The sequence below is a fragment of the Ananas comosus genome, linkage group 7, assembly GCF_001540865.1.
Source record: "Ananas comosus cultivar F153 linkage group 7, ASM154086v1, whole genome shotgun sequence".
Classification (NCBI taxonomy): Eukaryota; Viridiplantae; Streptophyta; class Magnoliopsida; order Poales; family Bromeliaceae; genus Ananas; species Ananas comosus.
Genome location: NC_033627.1, coordinates 14,072,077 through 14,094,165, shown reverse-complemented (window position 1 = coordinate 14,094,165; position 22,089 = coordinate 14,072,077). Strand labels below are relative to the sequence as shown.

At 38.4% G+C, this 22,089-nt stretch overlaps 2 protein-coding genes across 2 annotated transcripts; both read right to left on the bottom strand.

The window, feature by feature from the left end:
* On the bottom strand, window positions 1,514-9,381 carry LOC109713293 (cysteine-rich receptor-like protein kinase 10). Its single transcript, XM_020237296.1, has 7 exons — window positions 8,442-9,381; window positions 7,558-7,695; window positions 7,335-7,468; window positions 2,978-3,188; window positions 2,484-2,721; window positions 2,226-2,376; window positions 1,514-1,944 (listed from the first exon to the last, which is right to left on the bottom strand). The coding sequence occupies exons 1-7, from the start codon at window positions 9,379-9,381 to the stop codon at window positions 1,603-1,605; spliced, it is 2,154 nt and encodes a 717-aa protein (XP_020092885.1). The 3' UTR covers window positions 1,514-1,602.
* LOC109712977 (cysteine-rich receptor-like protein kinase 10) lies at window positions 11,612-20,121 on the bottom strand. The gene is made up of 7 exons (XM_020236867.1): window positions 19,236-20,121; window positions 15,070-15,207; window positions 14,134-14,264; window positions 13,480-13,690; window positions 13,080-13,317; window positions 12,834-12,984; window positions 11,612-12,440 (listed from the first exon to the last, which is right to left on the bottom strand). Exons 1-7 carry the CDS (start codon window positions 20,095-20,097, stop codon window positions 12,090-12,092), a joined length of 2,082 nt encoding a protein of 693 aa, XP_020092456.1. The 5' UTR covers window positions 20,098-20,121; the 3' UTR covers window positions 11,612-12,089.

Below are 22,089 nucleotides of genomic sequence, written 5' to 3'. Positions count from 1 at the left end.
GAGGTTCGTTTTGTCACCGCGTGTGCGCAGTCGTTCGAAAGTCCAGCATTAGTTCTGTCTGACGCGGTTTTCTAATTACAATTTTCTCGATCAAATCTGTCAGAATGCATAGTCTCTCCCGTCACCATCCAATTCCAAAACGACCATTCTTTTTCCAATTTTATATAAAAAAAAATAAAGTAAAAACAGTTGTTGTTCCATATCATACAAATTATCGAGAAGATTGACGGAGTATAAAAATATGTTATACTTAAGCTTAAGATCTAATATGCAACTATTCTTTTGGGAGAATTAAGAAATATAGCAAATATGCCAACTCTCTCTGATCTGAAGTTGGCCTGCCAACCGAAGCGTGATGCGCTTTAGTTGGTCTGCCAACTCTCTCTGATCGAAAGTTGAATTCACTACAAGAAAATCTTAATATAAGGATACTTTTTCTATTACGTTTGAACGAAGCGTCCCTAAGCATTCATACAATATATCAAATATCGACGGTTTAAAAAGCACCGTCGAAACCATCTATTCTATCAAAATAATTTATTAAATAGTAAGTTTTATTATTATTTTAAATTTTTCAATATTTTAAATTATGAGGATTTTGAAAAATTATGACTCTTTAAAACGTCGGAATATATTTTACCGATGCTTGAGTACGTAAGCGTTAGTGTATATGTAGTTGCTCTTCATTTGCCGACATTTAGCCGACGTTTTCAAATACGAGGATAGATTATTTTGAAATGCTTTTAAGCAGAATTAAATATATAAAAAGAACGTCCTTAGATATTAATTTTTTTGTACTGAGCTGACTTTATTTCATGCGCAGATCGGAGAACGAACGGTGATCGGTCCGATGAGGAGCGGGGACGGTCCGATGATGGTCGGATGACAATCTTTTGCAGGCAAGAGATCTGTACATTACAGCTATTTTTAGGTTACTTCTAGGGATCGATTAAAGATAAAGGCTTGTACGATTTGATGCCTTTGGTATCTCCTCTCTTGTGTTGGTTCCTCCTTTTTTTATATCCCCTTGGTTCAAATATGGCGTAGTTATAATCAACGCGCTATTTGTCGGCATTTTCCGTTTGAAATTTGAATTTCAAAGGTCGTCTATACTAGACTTTTGGGGCCTTGTCGAAGTCCTTATTTGAAATCGCCTTGCCAACTTATTTTTATATTAATTCTAATGTATTAAATATATCTAATTTTATCCATAAATTTATTTTTATAAAATTTTACAATTAAATTTAACCATTATTATATAGCTTTAGATCTTTTAAAATAATAATAAATTGTCAGATAAAAATTAACACAATTTTTAATATAAAGTGTGTTTGAAAGAGAGACTAAAATACGAAGAGGCATTTTATAATTTATTGTATTACATTTTTGCACAGTTAAAAGAGAGATACTGAGTAAAAAAAAAATCTTCTTGCCATAGCATTCCAAAGAAGGCAAGTCACAAAAATGATCAAGCTTACGTAAATCTAGCTAGATTCACAACGGCTCTGCCGTTTATTCGCGCGGCAACGAAGAAAATCACACTTTTTTGCCACTCGAATTCAGTGTATTTCTGTTTAGTATTTCCCAGCTCCGATCGAGACGCTACCGTGGCTCGAGTTCTGAAACGGAGACATCGTTTGCTGATGCTGCCATCGTCGTCCTCCGCTGCTGCCTGCCGGATGCATCGGTCTCGATCTCGTTCGCGTAGTCTGCAGTTGAGCCGTTCTGGATGACGAAAGGAGGGGCCGAGGGGGCGGGGAGGGTGAAGGAGAGGCTGCTGAGCATGAGCACGACGGACGCCATGCTCGGCCGCTTAGACGGGTTCTCCTGGACGCACAGCAGCCCAATGTGGATGCATCTCAGCACGTCTTGCGACCGGCACCGCCCCGCGAGGCTCGGGTCGAGCACCTCGTGTGCAGTCCCTTCACACCAGTGCTTCCACACCTATTTAAAAGAAAGAGCTACACTTAGCAGCAGAAATTACCTCGATTTATTAAGAAAAATTCATCGTGACTAGGAGCGTCAAAGCCGTCGAAGTTTTCACCAGGTGCCTTCAAAAAAAGTAAGGCGGCAAAATAAAATTTTTCAAAGATTGAATACTCTTTTTAGATTTTACATGAAACTCTAATAAATTTTTTATTTTTGTCGCCATCTCTGATATGAATCCAAGATCGTAAATTGCAAATGAATATCTTATCCACCTATTAAGGTATAGATATGCTTACGTAAGATAGAACGCCTTCTGAATGAATAGCTCCTCGAGGTCGAGCATTCCTTTGTCCAGTCACAATCTCCAAAACCAACACACCATAACTAAAAACATCTAACTTCGTTGAGAAGTGTCCGTACATTACATACTCTGGTGCCATATATCCGCTGCAATAGAAAATCAAGTTTTAATATTTTATGAGTTTCTCTTTGGTAGAGAAAATCTAGTGAATCTTTTTTTTTTGTATTGAGTTTTGGGTGTAGGATGTGCTTACTATGTTCCGGCAATTCGAGTCGTATTTCCTTCGCTCGCATCGGCGTCGAAGAGCTTTGCGAGACCAAAGTCGGAGATTTTAGGGGTCATAAAGGCATCTAACAAGATGTTACTCGCTTTCAGGTCGCGGTGAACTATCTTTAGCCTCGAATCTTCGTGGAGATAGAGTAGTCCTCGACTGATCCCTTCGATGATTTTGAACCGTATGACCCAATCTAATTGTTCACGCCTCACAGGATCTGCTTTGTTTGAGTAAAATAGTGTTACATATATGGTATTTCTTAATTAATCACTACAATTAATCATAACATTTTCATTCATACAGATAATTTCACAGCCCTAAAAATAAGGAAACCTGTTTTAGAAGCCAAAATGACTTGCAGAAAATGTATCCAAGTGACTAAAACAAGTTAAAAAAGAGTACTTCTATTGAATGGAGGCTACTGCAACTGAAATAGCAATATTAATAAACAATTATGTTGAGATGAGCCATACCAAAGAGAAACTTATCAAGGCTTTTGTTGAGCAGGTATTCATAGACAAGAAGTTTTTCTTGCTCTTCTAAGCAGCAACCAAGTAGCCTCACCAGATTTCTATGCTGAAGCTTTGCTACAAGCACCACCTCATTTTTCAGCTCAACAAGCCCCTGTACCGAGCTCACTGAGAGCCTCTTCACTGCTATTTCCTGCCCATCTTGTAGCATCCCCTGTTTTTAGTGTCATATACAAATGTTAAAAAATTTATTTTATAGTAATATAAGTTTTAAGAAACAAATGATTACTAATATATATAATTAGAGTAAGAGGTTCTGAGTTAATAAAGAAGTCATGACACAAGATATGAAAGAAAATGATGGATACAAAATATTAAAAATACCGTTTTCTAGTTGTCAAAAGATGGCGGCCAACAGTCGTCTTCATAAAATCAAAGAGAAAAGTGCGCTATGTGAGATTTCTCTGAGCAGCGATGATACGCGCAACCTCTTTGATTTTATTAGAGCTTCGGTCTAGAGTCCAGACAGTTCTTACGAGCTTTTGTGGTGTTTTTTCTGTTTCCATGTTTCAAGTTTTAAGTTGGAATGTTAGGGGTCTTAATGATTCGGGTAAACGGGGAGTCGTGAAGTCTGTCTGTTTGAATGTCAAGAAGTCTGTGATTTGTCTCCAGGAAACCAAAGTAGATGTTATTTCCCGTTCGTTTCTGCGGTCTTTTGCGGGGGCGTATTTTGATAGATGTCAGTTTATTAAGTCTGATGGAGCTTCGGGCGGAATTGTTACCTGTTGGAACTCACATGATTCCGTGTGTATGGAGGTTGTAGTGCGAAATTTCTCGCTATCCGTTCGACTCTCACATGTTGCCAGCAATTGCTTTTTCTTCTTAACTAATGTATATGGCCCCCCCTCGTGGGAAGGAAAGGTGGATTTTTGTAAGGAATTGTCTGATCTCAAGAGTATTTGCAAAGGAAGGTGGATTATGTGCAGTGATTTCAACCTTACCAAGAACCAGAACAAGAGAAGGGGAAGAAGCTGGAGTAGAAGACTTATGACAATGTTTACTGACCTCTTAAATACGTTGGAGCTAATCGACATTCTGTTAGGGAACCAAAGCTTCACGTGGTCTAACATGCAGCAGTGCCCTACCTTGGCTAAGTTGGATCGATTTCTTGTCTCAACCGAATGGGATCACTCTTTTCCGCTATCAAAAGCGATCGCGCTGCCGAGGATCACCTCGGATCACGCGCCTATCTTGTTGTCGTCTTCGGATAAGAGACCCCAGTGTTCGTTTAGATTCGAGGAAATTTGGTTAACACGAGAAGATTTCTGTACGCTTGTGCCGGTATGGTGGGAGGAGATATCTCGTACAGACAATAGTGCTACCACCTTTGTCGCCAAGCTCAGGCATTGCCGCAAAAGAATGAAGGAGTGGAGAGCGGCGCATTTCTACGGCATTTTGAGGGTGAAGAAAGAACTGGTTGAAGAAATCCAGAAGCTTGATATTCTAGAGGAGCAACAAATTCTTACGGAACAACAAATTGAGAGAAGGAAACAGATCAAGGCGCGCTTGTCAAAAGTGATATTAGATGAGAAAATATTGTAGAAGACGCGAGCCAAACAGCACTGGTTAAAGGAGGGAGATGGTAACACGAAGTTCTTCCATGCTACGGCAAATGGTAGAAGACACGAGAATACAATTGGCTTTGTCGAAGAGGACGGCAAGACACTCCAAAGGGAGGAGGATATTCGGGAGTATTTTTTTGGATTTTAAAGGGGAGTTCGCACCGGCACAGACTGATAGACTCTCGTGTGGCGACTGGAGTGAGCTATTCTCGGAGAGACCCCTGCTTAGGCTTAACCATCTCACCTCACCATTCTCCCTCGAAGAGATAAAAAAGGCAACTTTCCAACTTGCGGAGAATAAAGCGCCCGGGCCGGACGGCTTCAACCTTCGATTTTTTCAGGTTTTCTGGGACACTATTAAGAATGATCTTTTCAACATCTTTCGGGACCTGGCAGACGGGGTGCTAAACTCATCCCCTCTAGACTATTCGTACATCTGCCTGATCCCGAAGAAAGAAGGAGCAAAGACTGCCAATGATTTTCGGCCAATCAGTCTGATCACAGTGCTCAAAAAATTATCTCAAAAGTGCTTGCAAATAGACTTGAGGGTGTCCTACACAATGTGATTTCCCCTTCGCAATCGGCCTTTCTCAAGGGAAGGTCGATCTTAGACTCCTTCGCCACTGCTAGTGAGGTAGTAAATTGGTGTTCTAAAACAGGGACCAAGAGTATTGGTGTAAAAGCCGATTTTGAGAAAGCATATGACAGGGTGAGCTGGGCCTTTCTTCGAAAAATCTTGTCCTGGCTTGGAGCCTCACAGCTTTGGATCAGTTGGATTGATCAATGTATAGCTAATGCTAAAATTGCTATACTTATTAACGGCGTCCCGACTAAATGGATTAAAACTAGAAGAGGACTCTGGCAAGGGAATCCATTATCCCCCTACCTTTTTCTCTTAGTTGCGGAAGGCCTTGCAAGGGTCATGAATAAAGCAGTATGTAACGGATTGATGAGAGGAGTTGGACCTAACGATTAGAGTAAGGTAGCATTTATTCAGTATGCTGATGATACCATCTTCTTCTGTGAGGCTAGGAACAGACAAGTGAGGAATCTACATTTTGTATGGCATATCTTCGAATGGGCCTCGGGACTAAAAATCAACAGGAGCAAGTCTGAACTTTTCTATCTAGGGAGAAATATACAGTAGGGAGAAAGGCTAGCGAAAATTTTAAGATGTAAATGGGGTCATTCCCGATGAGATATCTCGGGCTGCCGCTAACAAACAGACCGCTAAACAGATTGGACTGGTGACCAATCATCGATAGAGTTCAGCAACGGGTAGAAGGATGGCAAGCTAAACTCCTTTCCATTGGCGGCAGGCTCGTCTTGGTTAAGTCAGTACTCTCCAACCTACCACTCTACTTCTTCTCTATCTTTAGAGCACCTAAGTGGGTAATTAAGAGAATCGAAGGTTTGCGGCGGGCGTTCTTTTGGAAAGGAAGGAGCATGGTAACAGGGGGTCAATGTTTGGTCAGATGGAAAATGGTCTGTAGGAGCAAAAGAGATGGGAGGCTAGGGGTGAAGGACCTAGAAACCATGAATGTGGCGTTACTTGCAAAGTGGTGGTGGAGGTTCTATTCGGACAAGACAACTTTATGGAGATCGTTCTTACGCGCGGCTTACTATAAAAGGAGAAAACCTTTTTGGGAAGCGGCCACGTTTAGACCGTACTCTCAATTGTGGCTAAGCGTCTTGTCAACTAGGGACATCTTTCGGTGCGGGGTTCTTTTACGATTGGGGATGGGAGCACCGTGAACCTTTGGAAGGACCGATGGTGTGCTCAACTTTCACTGCAGTCGAAGTTCTCCCGTATTTTCAACGCTGTTGTTAGGAAGAATCACCTTGTGCAAGACTGTTCAGGTACCAACGGGTGGAGGTGGCGCAGGATTTTGCTCAGGTTTACACCAAGTTCCATTGCAGATGACGATGCAATCGTGGAGTTGAAGGAGTTGCTAAGCACTGTTACACTAACAAATAACGGAGACGAAGTAAGATGGAGATGGAATCATTCACAAGTTTTCACGGTTAAATCATTGTATAACTTCTTACAGGAGAGCGGGGTAACAGAGACGTACTGGGAGCTGATTTGGACAACCAAGATACCTTAAAAGTTAAAATTTTTGGTTGGCTTATGGTGAGGTGGAAGGTTCTCACGATTGACAATCTTATGAAAAGGGGATGGTCGGGCGCGGACACGTGTGCCCTCTGCTTGATTGACCCAGAGAGTATTGACCATCTTTTCTTAAACTGCGAGGTTTCACGTGCGATTCTATGCTGCTTATGCCAAACAAACGGGGTCTAGGGACTTATAGGTCAATGGGTGACCTGTGGAAGAAATGCAGCAGTAAACAAGGAGTTCTAGGAAGGAAGGAATCAGCAATTTTACTTGCTACTTGGTGGCCTATTTGGCTAGAACGACATAGGCGAATTTTCGAGAACCAAAAGCGCACCACGAGACAGGTGATGGTAGACCTACGAGCTATGTACAACATGTGGGACTCTTATTGCGTTTAGCTAATTAGGGTTTTTTTTTTTTTAATTTGAAGCCCAGTCGCTTCCCTTCGATGCTAAATTCACCTTCCCTATGAATGAAGCGGTAGCATGCTACCTTTATCTCAAAAAAAAAAAACATTTAGAGCCTAGTAGTACTTCTTAACATTCAGAATGCAAAAGCTAAATGTATTGTCTTTTGCAGATTATGTAATTTAATTGGAGCACTTAAAGAGTAGAGAATTCACCTTATACACTGGTCCAAATCCACCTTCTCCTAAATTATTTGCCTCTGAGAAGTTGCTTGTGGCAGCTCGTATTGTGGCCAAATCGAACAATAGACATTCCGCGCTTCTAATTTCCTGCTCATCTCCTCCATTTGCTTCATGAAGACCAGGATCTTAGTACATAAATGAATTTTTATGTTTCACTGCGTGTGTTGAATTATATATAATTATGTGCGGAACTTACTGATCGGAGCATTTCCAACTGGTTTTCTTTGTTTCTTTCTTATTCTCAGGCAGAGAGAGATAGCAGAGAGAAGCAACAATGCAGCAGCAACCAAAGAACTGACGACAATAATAATTGTCTTTGTAGTTCCATTAATTCCTGCACAAAAAGTAAGTGATCCTACTTAGTTCTCGAAATCAAACAGAAGGAAATTTTAGATTCAATTCATTCATATAATGTGTTTTCTTTTCCTTTAACATGTAATATCGATCAAAGCAAGTCGAATTATTAGTTGTTTTTAGAAAAAAAGAGTCAAATTATTTTAAATCAAATCAAGCAAAAAGAGTCGGTTCATTCCGGTAACTAACAAAACTTTCACTTGTATATATACGCTTATAACTTTCAATGTTTTCACAGTTGTTACCCACCGTATCTGTTCAGTTAGTTAAGAACTTTGATGATTGGTATATAAAATTTCAAAGTTTGAAGTCAGTTTTCTTATATTTCAAGCTGAGTTCACGGTAAACAAAGTCTTTCAAAAGATTTTTTTTTTTTTTTCTTTTGAAATACCACGTTGAAAACCATATTGTTTACATTCAAAGCAACGGTGGATGATTCTCGCAAGTAATTAACAAAGGGGGCAAAAGATCGACTGTTCCTAGAGCAAGTGGCAAAAGGCTTGATGGTTGGTATCCAAGATCTAAGTTCGAATCCTAGTTGCTTCACATTTCTAGCTAAGTTTATTTCTAAATAAAATAAACGAAGCGGGTAGCGTGCTATCTATCTCTCAAAAAAAAAAAAAAAAAACAAACAAAGGGGGGCAAAAGATGTCCTGCAATTCTACCTACCTCACACGAGTTAAATGTGATCCCCCACATGCCAATCAATAGAAATTTCCTACAAACCCCACAATAGCAAATCCCACAGTGCGGAGTCAACGAGGGAACGAGGCTTTGACTTACCTCCGCTACCCTTACCCCCCGTTTGACTGCTGCCATTACCAGTATTCTGACCCGACCCTGCCCGCGGCGATAGCGTCCCATTGGATTGCGGAGGAGGCGGTGCCGTCTCGTTCTGGATGGCCGACAAATTATAAAACGGAGCCGGCCGAAACTGGATGACACAGTTCCCTCCGAAAATTATTGCGCCGATCGTCGTGTTGCAGCACTTGGGTATGTGCCCGATGCAACCCATCAAGCACCCATAGCAACCGGTCAGCGACAGATCCCTCGTGCACTGCACCAGCCCGTATATGCTGTGAAAGTTTCCTATCTTCTGAAAGTTCGTGAAGTTGACCTGCCCCACCGCGAATAACGGTGGCCGCCCCGACCCATCGGTCGCTTTCATGGCCAAGCTAGTCAGCAGCTGCCCAAGCTGGTCAACGAACAGCCGCGGATTCGTGACGCTCTGCACATTCCACATGTTTATGTGGAACGAGCTGTCAGCGACGGAGAAGAAGCTCTGGTCAGAGTAGCGCAGCATGCAGGTGTCGTACCACATGGTGTTCGACGTGCTGTGCGGGCAGTTGGCGACGGCGTCTTGCGTGGCGGTAGTCAAGCAGTTGTTGCAGTCGGCAGCGGAGATGTCGCCGCGGCATAATGCGAGGCCGTAGACTTGGTCGGCGCCGCTCCGACCGACCGTGGTGTTGTAGAAGCCGGACGGGGCGGCGGCGGAGGGGAGGGAAGACAGGAGGAGGTTGAGGTTCGACTCGAAGGCGCTGTTCGCCGTGTAGTTCGCGTCGCTGGTGCAGTTGACGGAGATGGGCTGGGATTTGGAAGTGGGGGTGCGGAGAAGAATGAGGAGGAGGAGGGAGCAGAGGAGGAAGAGGAGAGGGGGAGGCTCCATATAGTTTTCTACTTTTCTCACAAATGGGAAGGAATGATATATTGGAATTAATACGGGATTATACTGTGAAGGAAACAATAATAAATGAATATTTGAAAATAATGGCGTTGACATGTACGTCCGGTCTTGTTCGTTTGTTAATTGCGTGTGACATGGGCCATGAGTGCGGTGGGTGGGACCTCGTCGACTATTCACCTTCGAACAATCCCATAGACTGGCATGGGAATAGAGAGACAATACTATTACCGAGGAAAGGGTGGCTACCTTCTAGTACTCCCGAATCCGGGAAATCTAATTAAAAATATTTTTATAATTTTCAAATTGCCCCTGACATAATTTGAATCTTTAAATTTAAATTTTAAATGTAAACTCAATTATACTATTATCTTTTTCAAAGGCACAGATTAACTAATTTTTTTTACACTCCCTACCGTACTATACGTAATACACTTATATTTTTAATAAAATCTGTTGAAAAATACTAGTTAAAAGTGACATATATATACGTCCGGCTCATTTTAATATAATAAATAATAAAATATATAAAAATAGCGAAAACAATTTGATAGAAGGTTTCGATGAGATTATTCTGGAGATTTATTTTATATTTTATTATTATTATTTAACCGGTGTTTTTTAATAAAATTGTTAGATTTTTTTTTAAATAATAAATTTCTTCATAGTAATGTAAATACCGGCGAAGAAAATAGTGTAGTAATATTTATCAGAAAAAAATAGTACAAAATAAAAAAATAAAAATAAATCTAAAATACAGTGTAAAAATTGGTAAAGTATAATAATACAATTGATGTCTTTGACCAAAAAGTACAGGCTTTAATTTCTATGCAACAACTTTTGCTGTCAGTGGACTTTCAATTTTAACGATTAGTCTTTTTAAGATTTTATCAAATAGTTTAATGGTGTTGCCTCCTTAATTAAAAATTATTTATTTTATGGTCATTTTGCTTTGGTTGTCATAAACGTAATTTTGTAAGACTTTAAATGCTAGAACAAAATCTCTTTTTTTCTCTTCTAATTTTGATAATTAAGGATAAGAATAGAAGAATATAATGAATCACCTTTGATTTTTGTTGCTTTTTTGTATATATATTAAACAAAAAAATAAAAAAAAATTTTATTCTGAAACTTTATAAGATTATATACATGATATACTATCAAAATAACAGTATAATTAGAAACTTCTATTAAAGAAATGGTGTTTATTGAACTTTAGGGTCTAATTGTTTTTTTTTTAGAAAAATGTAGCAAACTATATATCTGCTTTATTCATTAAGGAAAATGAACTAGACGTGCAGGATGAAGGCAGCTGGGGCCTCCGAGAAAAAGGAAAGCAATGAAGGGGAGATTAAAGGAGCAAGAGCAAAAAATCAAAGAGAGAAGAAAACAAAAACAGGAAGTCCCACTAATACTACATGTATTAATGGTGTTTATTCAACTTTCGGGTCTAATTGTCAAAAGAACAGAATACTGAGAGCAATACTACATGTACATTAATAGGACAGGCATAACATTTATACCCAACTATCCAAAGGCCCCTAATCTCCCACTATTTTTATCACTTTATTTTTTTCCCTTTTTAAACTAAATGTCAAAGATGTACGATTGCACACTTATACATACGTACTAGGTAGCATTTTCATAAAAATAAATATCTTACATTTATGTCTTTTTGATATACGTAAATCTTTTTAATGTTATGAATTACACGTAAAAAATTATAGTTTAATTTTGATGCTGTTGTGGAGGGTTTAGCACATATCAAGCGTGGTGCACTAGTTGCGTGTATTAATTTCTCATCTAAGAATAGTATCTATAACTCACTTTATCTGCAAACTTATTTTTATATAATTCTAATGTATGAAATATATCTAATTTTATCTAAAATTTATTTTTATAAAATTGGCCTTCTTTGTGCTCAAGATGACCCAAGAATGAGACCAACAATGGCCTCTGTTGTACTCATGCTTAATAGTAACAGTGTCAATCTATCAAAACCTTTCATATCCCGCCTTTTTCGTTCAAGGTAGCACAAGTACTGAGATTTATGTGGCACCCAGAGATGTTGAGAGTGATCCGCATCAGAGAGAGTGCTCCATTGAGAGCAAGAGAAAATCTAGTTCATCGCCTTTAAATAGTGTGTCGATAAATTGTAGTTGTAGTTCTCTTAATGAGTGAAGCAGATCGCTTGCTATCTTTTTTAATTAAAAAATAAGTTACTTACTGATGCTTTATAAGGCATCCATTTGTCCCAGTATATACTCATGTAATCTCTCGATACAAGGAAATTAAATAAAAATACTTCAGCCTTTTATAACTGTAAATACAATTCCGAGTGGCTCTCTTATTTTCTGTTTTTACTTGTAGAATTACGCATCTTTATGCATTATGAACGCACCCCCAATAGCATTTGGTTCCTTTGGTTTTTGCAATTTTCTATGCATAGTACATAAAATTATAACAAGGTAACCATTTTTCATCCTAGTAAATACCAACCATCTATAACATTTCTTCAAATTTGAGTAAAATTTGGAAATTCATTGCTGTGAAGGACATTAAAATACATACAAAAAGATACAAATACAGTTACAATACTTCATAGGATAATTCAAGCACTAGAAGTGATAAATCCACCAACATTAAGTCTCTGAGACTTTTTAAGTCTTTCAGAATCCTCTCTTTTTCTCCAACTACCTAGGCTCAAGTTCCGTGATCGACACCTCATTTGGCGAAGGTGGAATCGACTTGCTCGAGGATTGTTCAGCTACTAGTCCATGATACTTTGATGCATTCGAGTACATGTTGAATTGCATGCTACTCATTCCAAAGCAAAATGCCGGTTTTGAAGGAGTTTCGAGGGTCACAGTTCTACTGCTCAGCATCACGACGACCCTCGACATGTTGGGCCGATCTGCCGGGTTTTCTTGAACACAGAGTAACCCAATATGGATGCATCTCAGCACCTCGCTTCTTGGATAGTGGTTGCCTAAGGATGAGTCCACTACCTCTGTTATTGTCCCCTTGGTCCAATTCTCCCATGTCTGCATAAGATTTTGTTCAGTTCGTCAAGAAAGGCCTATCTGTACATTTGCATTCCTGTAAAAGCATCTGTATTCATTTATACTCCTGAAAAATCAGGACTTCTGTAAAAGCCCCTGTATAGTTTAACTTCTGACAGAAAAAACTGTATGTCAATTAGGGGAGTCATCTAATTCCAAGAGGGAAGATGGTTTTGCATAAACAGGGGCAGTTTTGTAAGACACGGGTATATATATATATGTAAGAAATTAAGTTTTGAAGGTTGTTTGTGAATACCTATGTTGATGATTTTGCATAGTATATAGATTTAATTATATCAAAAGAGGAATTGTTTGACAGAAACTATGTTTATGTCTACTAATTAGTTTCAAGAACTACTGCCGTGTTGAACTTACATAGTTTATTAGATCTTCAGACTGCTCAGAATTGAAGGAACCAGCGTTTTTCCTCCCGGCTACAATCTCCAAAACCATAACACCAAAACTGAATACATCTGACTTGTTTGAGAAGTACCCATGCATGGCGTACTCTGGCGCCATATATCCACTGCAATAACATGAGCAAGTATTAATATATATTCAATTTCCTGCAGTATTTTTATGGTTGTGAATAATATGGGCAGAGTTACAATTGATTCTTACAATGTTCCGACGACTCGTCTTGTAATTTCCTGAGAGTGGTCCCCTCCGAAAAGCCTTGCCAAGCCGAAGTCTGAAATCTTCGGGTTCATCTCGGCATCTAATAGAATGTTGCTCGCCTTTAGATCTCGGTGTACAACTTTTAGCTGAGACTCTTCATGTAGGTATAGTAGGCCTCGAGCAATTCCACTAATAATCTTGTACCTTTTTCCCCAATCTAGCCATCCTCGTTTCTCAGAATCTGTATCATTTGAATACAACAAATAAATTGGGAATATCAATTTTGAAAAAGGGAAAAAAAAAATGTAAAAACAAAAACATAAAAACTAAGCTTATTATTATGTTACAGCAAGTAAAATGAGATAAGTTCTTTTGCAGAAGTTGTATGTAATGAAAGTTGTACCAAAAAGGATAGTGTCTAGACTTCTATTAGGCAAATATTCGTAGACAAGCAGCTTCTCCTGTTCTTCCAAGCAGACACCTAAAAGCCTCACAAGGTTCTTGTGCTGGAGCTTTGCGACCAATAATAACTCATTTTTAAGCTCTCCTAGTCCTTGTCCTGAATCTTTTGATAGTCGCTTCACTGCTATTTCTCTTCCATTAGGTAAGAGTCCCTGCTCGAGTATATAAGATTATAGTGCACAAGATTAAACCGTGACAATAGAGAGCCTCCTTGGCCTGTTGAGCTTCTACCAAAGTGTTATTTAAATAGAGTCTACTAAAAAAAAATAAAAATAAGAAAAGACACCAACACATTCTCAATGCAGCAGAAATAGAATCTTCAAGGTGGATGTTGTTCTTGGGTCACATAAGCTCATTATAGCTTCCTGCATAGCAAAACACTAAACTTTTTGGCCCATAAAAAGCTTCAGGTTTTTAGAGTAAAGAAGTAGTTTCATAAGCTAGATCAACAAGCAAATTGTAGAGATAGATATCAAACTAGTTTGAGCCCAAGAATAGCGATGATCTTCTTTTATACAAGAATTTTGATATGGATTCAGACTATCGCCACATGTAATTCTCACTAAATGGCAAGTTATAGTGAATATTATGATACCTTATAAACGGCACCAAAGCCACCTTCTCCAAGCTTATTCTCCTCAGCAAAGTTAGCTGTTGCAGCTCTTAATGTTGATAAATCAATAAACAGTGACTCAGCACTTTTGATCTCCTCTGCATCGGTTTCGTCTATTCAAAGAATAAATAGAATTCAACATTGTTTGATCTATGTAAGCTGGAGAATATGTAATAAATTACATCAGATCTGTGATATATTGTTTGCCTTTTTTTTTTCATAGTGTAAGTTTCTGCTGCTCTCTAATTTCAGAAATAGTTTTCTCAATGGTTATGATATCGATGTCCATATATTGTAGTGACTATTTCTATTTGTATTATTGCCATTTTTTCTTCTATTTGTATTATTGCCATTTTTTCTTTGAAAAGACAGAGAGATCCCTGTCATTATCATTATGCATTAAATAACTGACCTGGTGTAGAATACTGACGTACCAAACTAATAATAAAAACTCTCTCTTTTACACAAAATAACTCTCACATATAATTTTATCACATACACCCAAAAGACTAAAAGATTCACACACTAAACCTCTTATACACCCTCACTCTCTACACTATATCTCACCACACCGCACTACACTTCCTCACACACTTCATCACACACACATTTCACTCACTCACCCTTGGTGTGGGAGCCTCACACCTATTTATAGGTTCTAATCTACCAATTTGAGTACTTTAGAATTCTCCGGAGCACTTATTTCTAGAGCTCTCTAAATTGCTCTATTAGCAAATAGAGAGCACTTGTTTCTAGAGTTTTCTAAAGTGCTCCATTAACAAGTAGAAAATTAAAAATAGAAAGTCTATTAAAGAGAGAGAGAGAGAGAGAGAGAGAGAGTCGCTTCTTTCAGCTGGGTATTTTGAATGGTAATTTCAGTGCATCTTACTTACATTATAGTGGTCCTTTTTAACTTACAGTATAGTGGTCCTTTTGGGGCAGATCTCCTCCACCTCCTCCTCCAAAAGAAAATGCAAATAGTGGAAATTGTAACAAATGCAGTCACTAAAGGTATGGCTATTGCTAGAACTGTGCTGGTTACATTCTTCTTCTTTCCTGCATACACAAGTAGCCGTTGTCAATTGTCAACTTATAATTCATCTGAGTGCGACAAACCAACAGAGAAAACAGAACAAAATATAATATTTGTTCATTGAAACAAGAATATTTTTTCGGCAACTTTACAATCTCTGTATTAAATTTTTATTCCCTGAGTGTTGCTTTAATTATATTTTAGGAATAATTGCCTATATACCCTTCATGCGTTTGGAAATATCCGATCTATCCCTACTTTTTTTTTCTTTTTAAAATGCCCCTCATATGTTCCACCGTTATTCCAAAATATCCCCGCAGTTATCCCCTGTTAGCTTAACTCAGGTTAAACATGGGTTAAATCTATACTAGAGTTAAAATCTAAACAAAATACCTATTTTGCCCCTACCTTATTATACTAATCCCTAAGATTATCCTCTCTTTCTTCCCCAACTTGGTCGCCACCACCGGCCGGCTCCTCCGCCTCCACCTCGCCTCATCTCCTCCCAGACCACCACCACCTCCCACACCTCCACCTCCAACACCACCCCTCTCGTCGCTCTCGTCGTCCTCTTCCACCGCTGCTCTCGTCGTCGCCGTCCTCCTCCTCCGCCGCCTTGGCCGGCGTCGGGAGCAAGAGTATTTTTTCGGCAACTTTACAATCTCTGTATTAAATTTTTGTTCCCTGAGTGTTGCTTTAATTATATTTTAACTCCTTTTTCATTGCATTGATTATTACTGGCCATGATGATGTAATAGTACTGTTAAATATTGGTTGATAAATCCTTTATGTTTATATTCAAACTTTACCTTGAATACTGCCTGAGATTGATCCATTTGCTAATAATGGTGCAAAAGGCTCCTTTATAATCATTATTATTTCCTTCTTTTGGTAGGATCTGTTCCTTTCTAGCTATCTTTCTTGTCTTTTAGTATCCCTCATTAAAATGATAGTAGGCTAGTTTGGACACTTAAATGAGAGGCATGAGACTTTTGGCCCTTCTACTGCTTCGACTTCTCGGGCTCCATTGACTACATCTAGGAAAGCCACAAAAGCATGGGTGCAATCAACTATAAGGTAAAAATGTACGTGCAGGGACTCCCTCAACTATAGGCCATTTTGAAATAGTCTCTTTTAGGTACTACTCAATTTTGATTCATTTAATTTAAGTTATTTCTAGAAAATTTGAAGCTATTCTGAAGGTACTCTATTCTGATTTATCTGTATGAAGGACAAATCTCCACATATCCTGTTGATTTTCTTCTATATTTGTCTGACATGAAAAAAGAAAGGTGCGGTGCGAGCTAATGACTTCCAATCTATCAGCCTGCTAAAAGAAATACAGAAGATTATTTTTAAAGTACTCGCCAATAAACTGAATGACATATTGACAGCCCTTATCTCCACATCCCAATCTATTTTTATTAGAAGGAGGTTGCTATTTGACACCTTCGTCACGGCTAGTGAATTAGTTACGTGGGGTTGTAAAGAAAATACAGAGTGAGTAGCGAAAAAGGTGAATTTTGAAAAGGCCTACGACAGGGTTAGTTGGATTTTTCTTTTTAAGATTATGGAATGTTAGGCTTCAATGCCAAATGGTGTCGTTGGATGAAGAAGCAAATTTTGTAACGCCAAGGTGGGGGTGATGATTAATAGCGCAACCATTAACTGGATCAAAATAAAAAAGGAGCAAGGCAGGGAGATCTCCTTTCGTCCTATCTTTTCCTTTTGGTGGCAGAGTATCTAGCCTGGATGACGGAGATGGCAAACTCACATGATCTACTTAGAGGTATTGGACCCTTTAAGGATAGCTTGGTGACACTCACTCAATTCGCGGATGACACTATTTTTTGAGGCAAAGAAGAAATTTGTGAAGATTATGAATAAAGAGAAAACGAAATTATTTTATATGGGAGGCAGACCAGAGATACCTGTCTTGCAATGTACTTGGGATGCAAAGTGGGAAAGTTACCAACTAAATATCTGGAGCTACCATTATCTAACAAAGCTCTCCTCGAAAAGGACTCAGTTGTGATCATAGATAAGGAAGGAGGATTGATGGCTGACAAACTAAGTTACTTTCTAAAGGAGGTAAACGTACACTGGTGAACTCAGTACTAATTAACCTGCTACTGTATTTTTTCTCAATTTCCAAGGCTCCGAAATGGGTCGTTAAAAGAATTAAGACACTGAGGCGGGATTTCTTCTGGAAAGGGATAGTGGGTGTCAAGGCAGGTGCACGTATGATAGCATGAAAATATATTTACAGGGATAAGAAAGGACTTGGGGTGAAGGATCTTGCCTTGATGAACGACATTCTACTTTCGAAATGGTAGCAGCATTTATTCAAAGATCAGGAGATACAATGGAACACTCTTATTAGAAAATTATATTATAAAAGGAGAAAACCTTTGAGTTAAGGAAGAACGTTTAAACCATTTTCACAATATTGGAATAATGTATTTTCCACTAAGAAAATCTTTAAATTTAGCACTTACTTTGATCTTGAAGATGGACAATATATTGACTTATAGTCTGATAGCTAGGTGGTGCGAAGAAACTTCTCTGAAAATACTCTTTCCTAGTATTTACAAAAGTGTAACAAAAAAAGGAGTTTTAGTCAAGGAATGTCTCTCCACTCAAGGCTAGAGATAGAGAAAGATCCTTAGAGGGGTTGGAGTTGGGATGTCGAGAGGTGATTGCAGAATTAGAGAATTCAAGGACCTCCTTTCTATTTTTCACATGATAGATAGGCCGAAGGAAATCTGGTTGAGATGGAATGTGTAGATGGGCTTTACTGTTAATGGGCTTTACTGTTAAGTCGATGTATCCGTTGATCAGAGATGGGGGGTATGCGAGATATTCTTCCTCTAAAACTTGGGGATCTAAAAATACCGTATAAAGTTAGAATTTTTATTTAGCTAGCCCTTAAGAAGCAACTACCCATGGTTGATAATCTACTTAAAATCGGCTGGTCCTAGAATCAAAAGTGCATTTTGTGTGGTAGCTAAGCTGAGATTGTGAATCATTTACTCGTGGGATGCATATTCAGCAGATTTCTGATGTTCAACATAATTGAAGGTAGACACATTTCGGGATCCATGGTGGAGGCCAGGGGTGTCTGATAGTTTCTGTCTGAGAATAGCTCCCAAAAGGTATCAGCAAAAGATGTGACCAAGGTCGCATTCTGTTGGTGGATGATTTGGCAGGAAGAACAACATAATTTTAGGAATCAATCTTCAAATCTCCTAATCTTTATTCAACAATTTTGGGACTTGGGAAAAAAGTGGCCTGGGCTGAGTTCTGCAGCTCTAAGTGAACTCTTTATTTTATTTTTATTTTTCTTACTTTTTTTTTGTGCAGCTACCTTTAACTTTTACGAGATTGAATTGTCTGCTAAATTTATTTTCTATACGAATGAAACAGATAGTATATTATCTTTCTCTAAAAAAAGGAAAGACTATTTTGATTTTTTTTAAAGCTGATACAATATTGGTTTTGTAAGTTTAAATGGCTAAGCAGTTAAAGGAATAGTTAATTTTCATGAGTTTATATATTCAAAAGTTAAAGAGGGATGTGAATCAAGCAAAATGAGTCAGTTCGTTCTCCTAAGTGACATAACTTTCCATTCGTATGTATATACGTACACTTATGGCTTTCAACTTTTTTATATTTGTTACTGATCGTATTAATGTAATTGGCTAAAAATTTAATAAATAGTACATGAGATTTTATGTTTGAAGTTAGTTATTTTATGTTTTTAATTGAGTTCTTAGAAAAAAATAATGAAAGTCTTTTAAAAGGTTTTTTTTTTTTTTTTCCTATACCAAATTGACGACCATATTGTTTACAGTCAAAGCAACATCCCTTCGTTAGTGGATGATTTTCGCACGTAATTAACAAAGGGGTCAAACGATGTCCTGCAATTCTACCCACCTCACACGAGTTAATGTGATCCCCCACATGCCCCTACAACAGGAATTTCCTAGAACCCCCCAAAAGCAAATCCTACAGTGGGGAGAGTCAAGGAGGGAAAGAGACTTTGACTTACCTCCGCTACCCTTACCGCCCGTTCCACTGCTGCCACTACCCGTATTCTGACCCGACCCTGCCGGCGGTGCTGGCGTCCCATTCGATTGCGGAGGAGGCGGTGCCGTCTGGTTCTCAATGGCCGACAAATTATAAAACTGATAAGACTCAAACCGGACGATACAATTCTCTCCGAAAATCCTCCCGCCAATCTTCGTGCTGCAGCACTGGGGGATGCTCCCGATGAAACTCGTCAAGCACCCATAGCAGTCGGCCGGTGACAGATCCCTCGTGCACTGCGCCAGCCCGTATATGTTATTAAAGCTCGTAAAGTTGACCTCCCCCACCGCGAATAACTGTGGCTGCCCCGACCCGTAGGCTGCTTTCATGGCCAAGCTCTTCATCAGCTGCCCGAGCTGGTCATCGAACAGCTGCGGGTCCGTGACGTTCTGCACATTCCACATGTATATCCGGAACGAGCTGTCAGCAACGCCGAAGAAGCTCTGGTTGGAGTAGCGCAGCATGCAGTAGTCGTACCACATGGTGTTCGACGTGCCGTGCGGGCACTTTACGACGGCATCTTGCGCGGCGGTAGTCAAGCAGTTGTTGCAGTCGGAAGAGGAGACGTCGCCGCGGCATAAAGCGTGGCCGTAGACTTGGTCACCGCAGCTTCGACTGACCGTCGTGTTGTGGAAGCCGGACGGAGCAGCGGCGGAGGGAAGGGAAGACAGGAGGTTGTTGAGGTTCAAATGGAAGGTGCTGTTTGCGGTGTCGTTCGCGTTGGCGAGGCAGTTGATGGAGATGGGCTGGGATTTTGATGTGGCGGTGTGGAGGAGGATGAGGAGGAGGGAGCAGAGTAGGAAGAGAAGAGGGAGAGACTCCATAGTTTTCTACTTTTCCCCCGAGTAGGAAGGAATGATATTGCTATATGGGTTTACGTTGTGAAGGAAACGATAATAAAAGGATACATGAAAAAAATGGCCTTGACATGTACATTGCGGTCCTGTTTGTTCGTTGATTCCGCGTGAAATGGGCCGTGAGTGCTGTGGGAGGGACCTCGTTGACTGTTGACCTTCAAACAATCCCGCAGAAGTGTAGAACTCCCCACAAGAGAGAATCCTGTGTTACCGTGCAGACGGATCGGTATTTTCTACTCCTGAGCCCTGAATGAGAGAATGAGAGGAATCTAATTTTTTTTTTTTTGGGAAAACTTCAAAAACCCCCCATGGTTTCGTGCATTCTCACTTTGCTATCCTGTGGTTTAAAACGTATCAATTTGCCCCCCTGTGGTTTCGTTTTTATCTTTTTGTTATCAATTTTATTATTATTATTTTTTAAAATCAGTGACAAAGTTAAAATTAAAGGATATTAAAGTGACTATTCGATAAATATAGATGGTTATCTGAAGTTTTTTGTATATAATTTAACGAAATATTAACGAAAAAGCTTCCGAAAAGAGAAAAATGAAACCACAGGGGGGTAAATTGATACGTTTTAAGCCACAAGGTAGCAAAGTGAGAATGCACGAAACCACAGGGGGGGTTTTTGAAGTTTTCCCTTTTTTTTTTATAATTTTCAAATTGCCCTCGATATAATTTGTATTATAAATTTAAATTTATATTTAAATTTTAATTTCAAATTTAAATTTAAATATGGATTTTGAATTTTAAATTCAATCTAAATTTTAAAATTAAAAATTTAGATTTATATTCTGACTTTAAAATTTTAAAATTTCAAATTCAAATTCAAATTTTAAATCCAAATGGTAATATATAAAGTAAAACAAGTTTTTAATTATAGGGTAATTGTGCAAAACAAGTTTCAAATTTTAAGTTTCTAAGTACAGTGTAACTAGCTTACTGGAGTTATACTGTTAATCCAAACACAATTATTTTATAATCCTTGTACTTTTCAATGAAACAACTGTGCGAATCAAATAAAGAATATATAATAACCAATGAAATTCAAATTTATATTTAAAATCAAAATTTGAATTTAAATTAATTTAAATTTTGTATTTCGTTTTTTAAGTTCAAATTCAAATTATGAATTTGATTTCAAATTTAAATTAAATCAAATTTTAAATTCAAATTTAAAAGCATAATTCAATTGACATTCATCTTTTTAATTCAAAGTTTTAATTCAAATTCAAATATTTATATTTAAATCTAAATTCAAAATTTTAAATTTTGAATTTGAATTTTAAATTTAAAGTGAAATTTAAATTCAAATTTTAAATTTGATTTTAAATGTAAATACAACTTTTTAAGTATGGGGGTACTTGTGGAAAATTATATATATTACTGTGTACATTACTAAAATTATACTCTTATTAAGCCAAACATAGTAATTTTATAATCCTAATTACCATACGTAATAGATAGTATTTTCATAAAAATAAATATCTTACATTTATGTCTTTTTGATATACGCAAATCTTTTAACGTTATGAATTACATTGAATAAATTAAATTCTAATTTTGATGTGTTGTGGTAGGTTTTAACACACATCGAGCATGACGCACTGCTGGTTACATGTATTAATTTCTCATCCAAGAATAGTATCGCGGAGCTCAAAGATAGGATTTCACACTATTCCACGGAGAATAGACCAGATACTATACAAAGGCGATGGAGCAATGATGATTCTTACTTTGTAAAATCGACCTATGTGACGCTGTCGGACGGGGGTACGAGGGATGTGCGAGCATCTCATTTGTGGAGAGTCAAAATTCCTCTTAAGATGGGGGACCCCCCTGTTTAATCAAAAAAAAATAAATAAATAAAATTTCTCTTAAGATTAAAGTGTTCTGCTGGCTGGTCCTTAATAAGAGAATCTCTACGACCGATAGATTAGCTAAAAGAGGTTAGGTTCA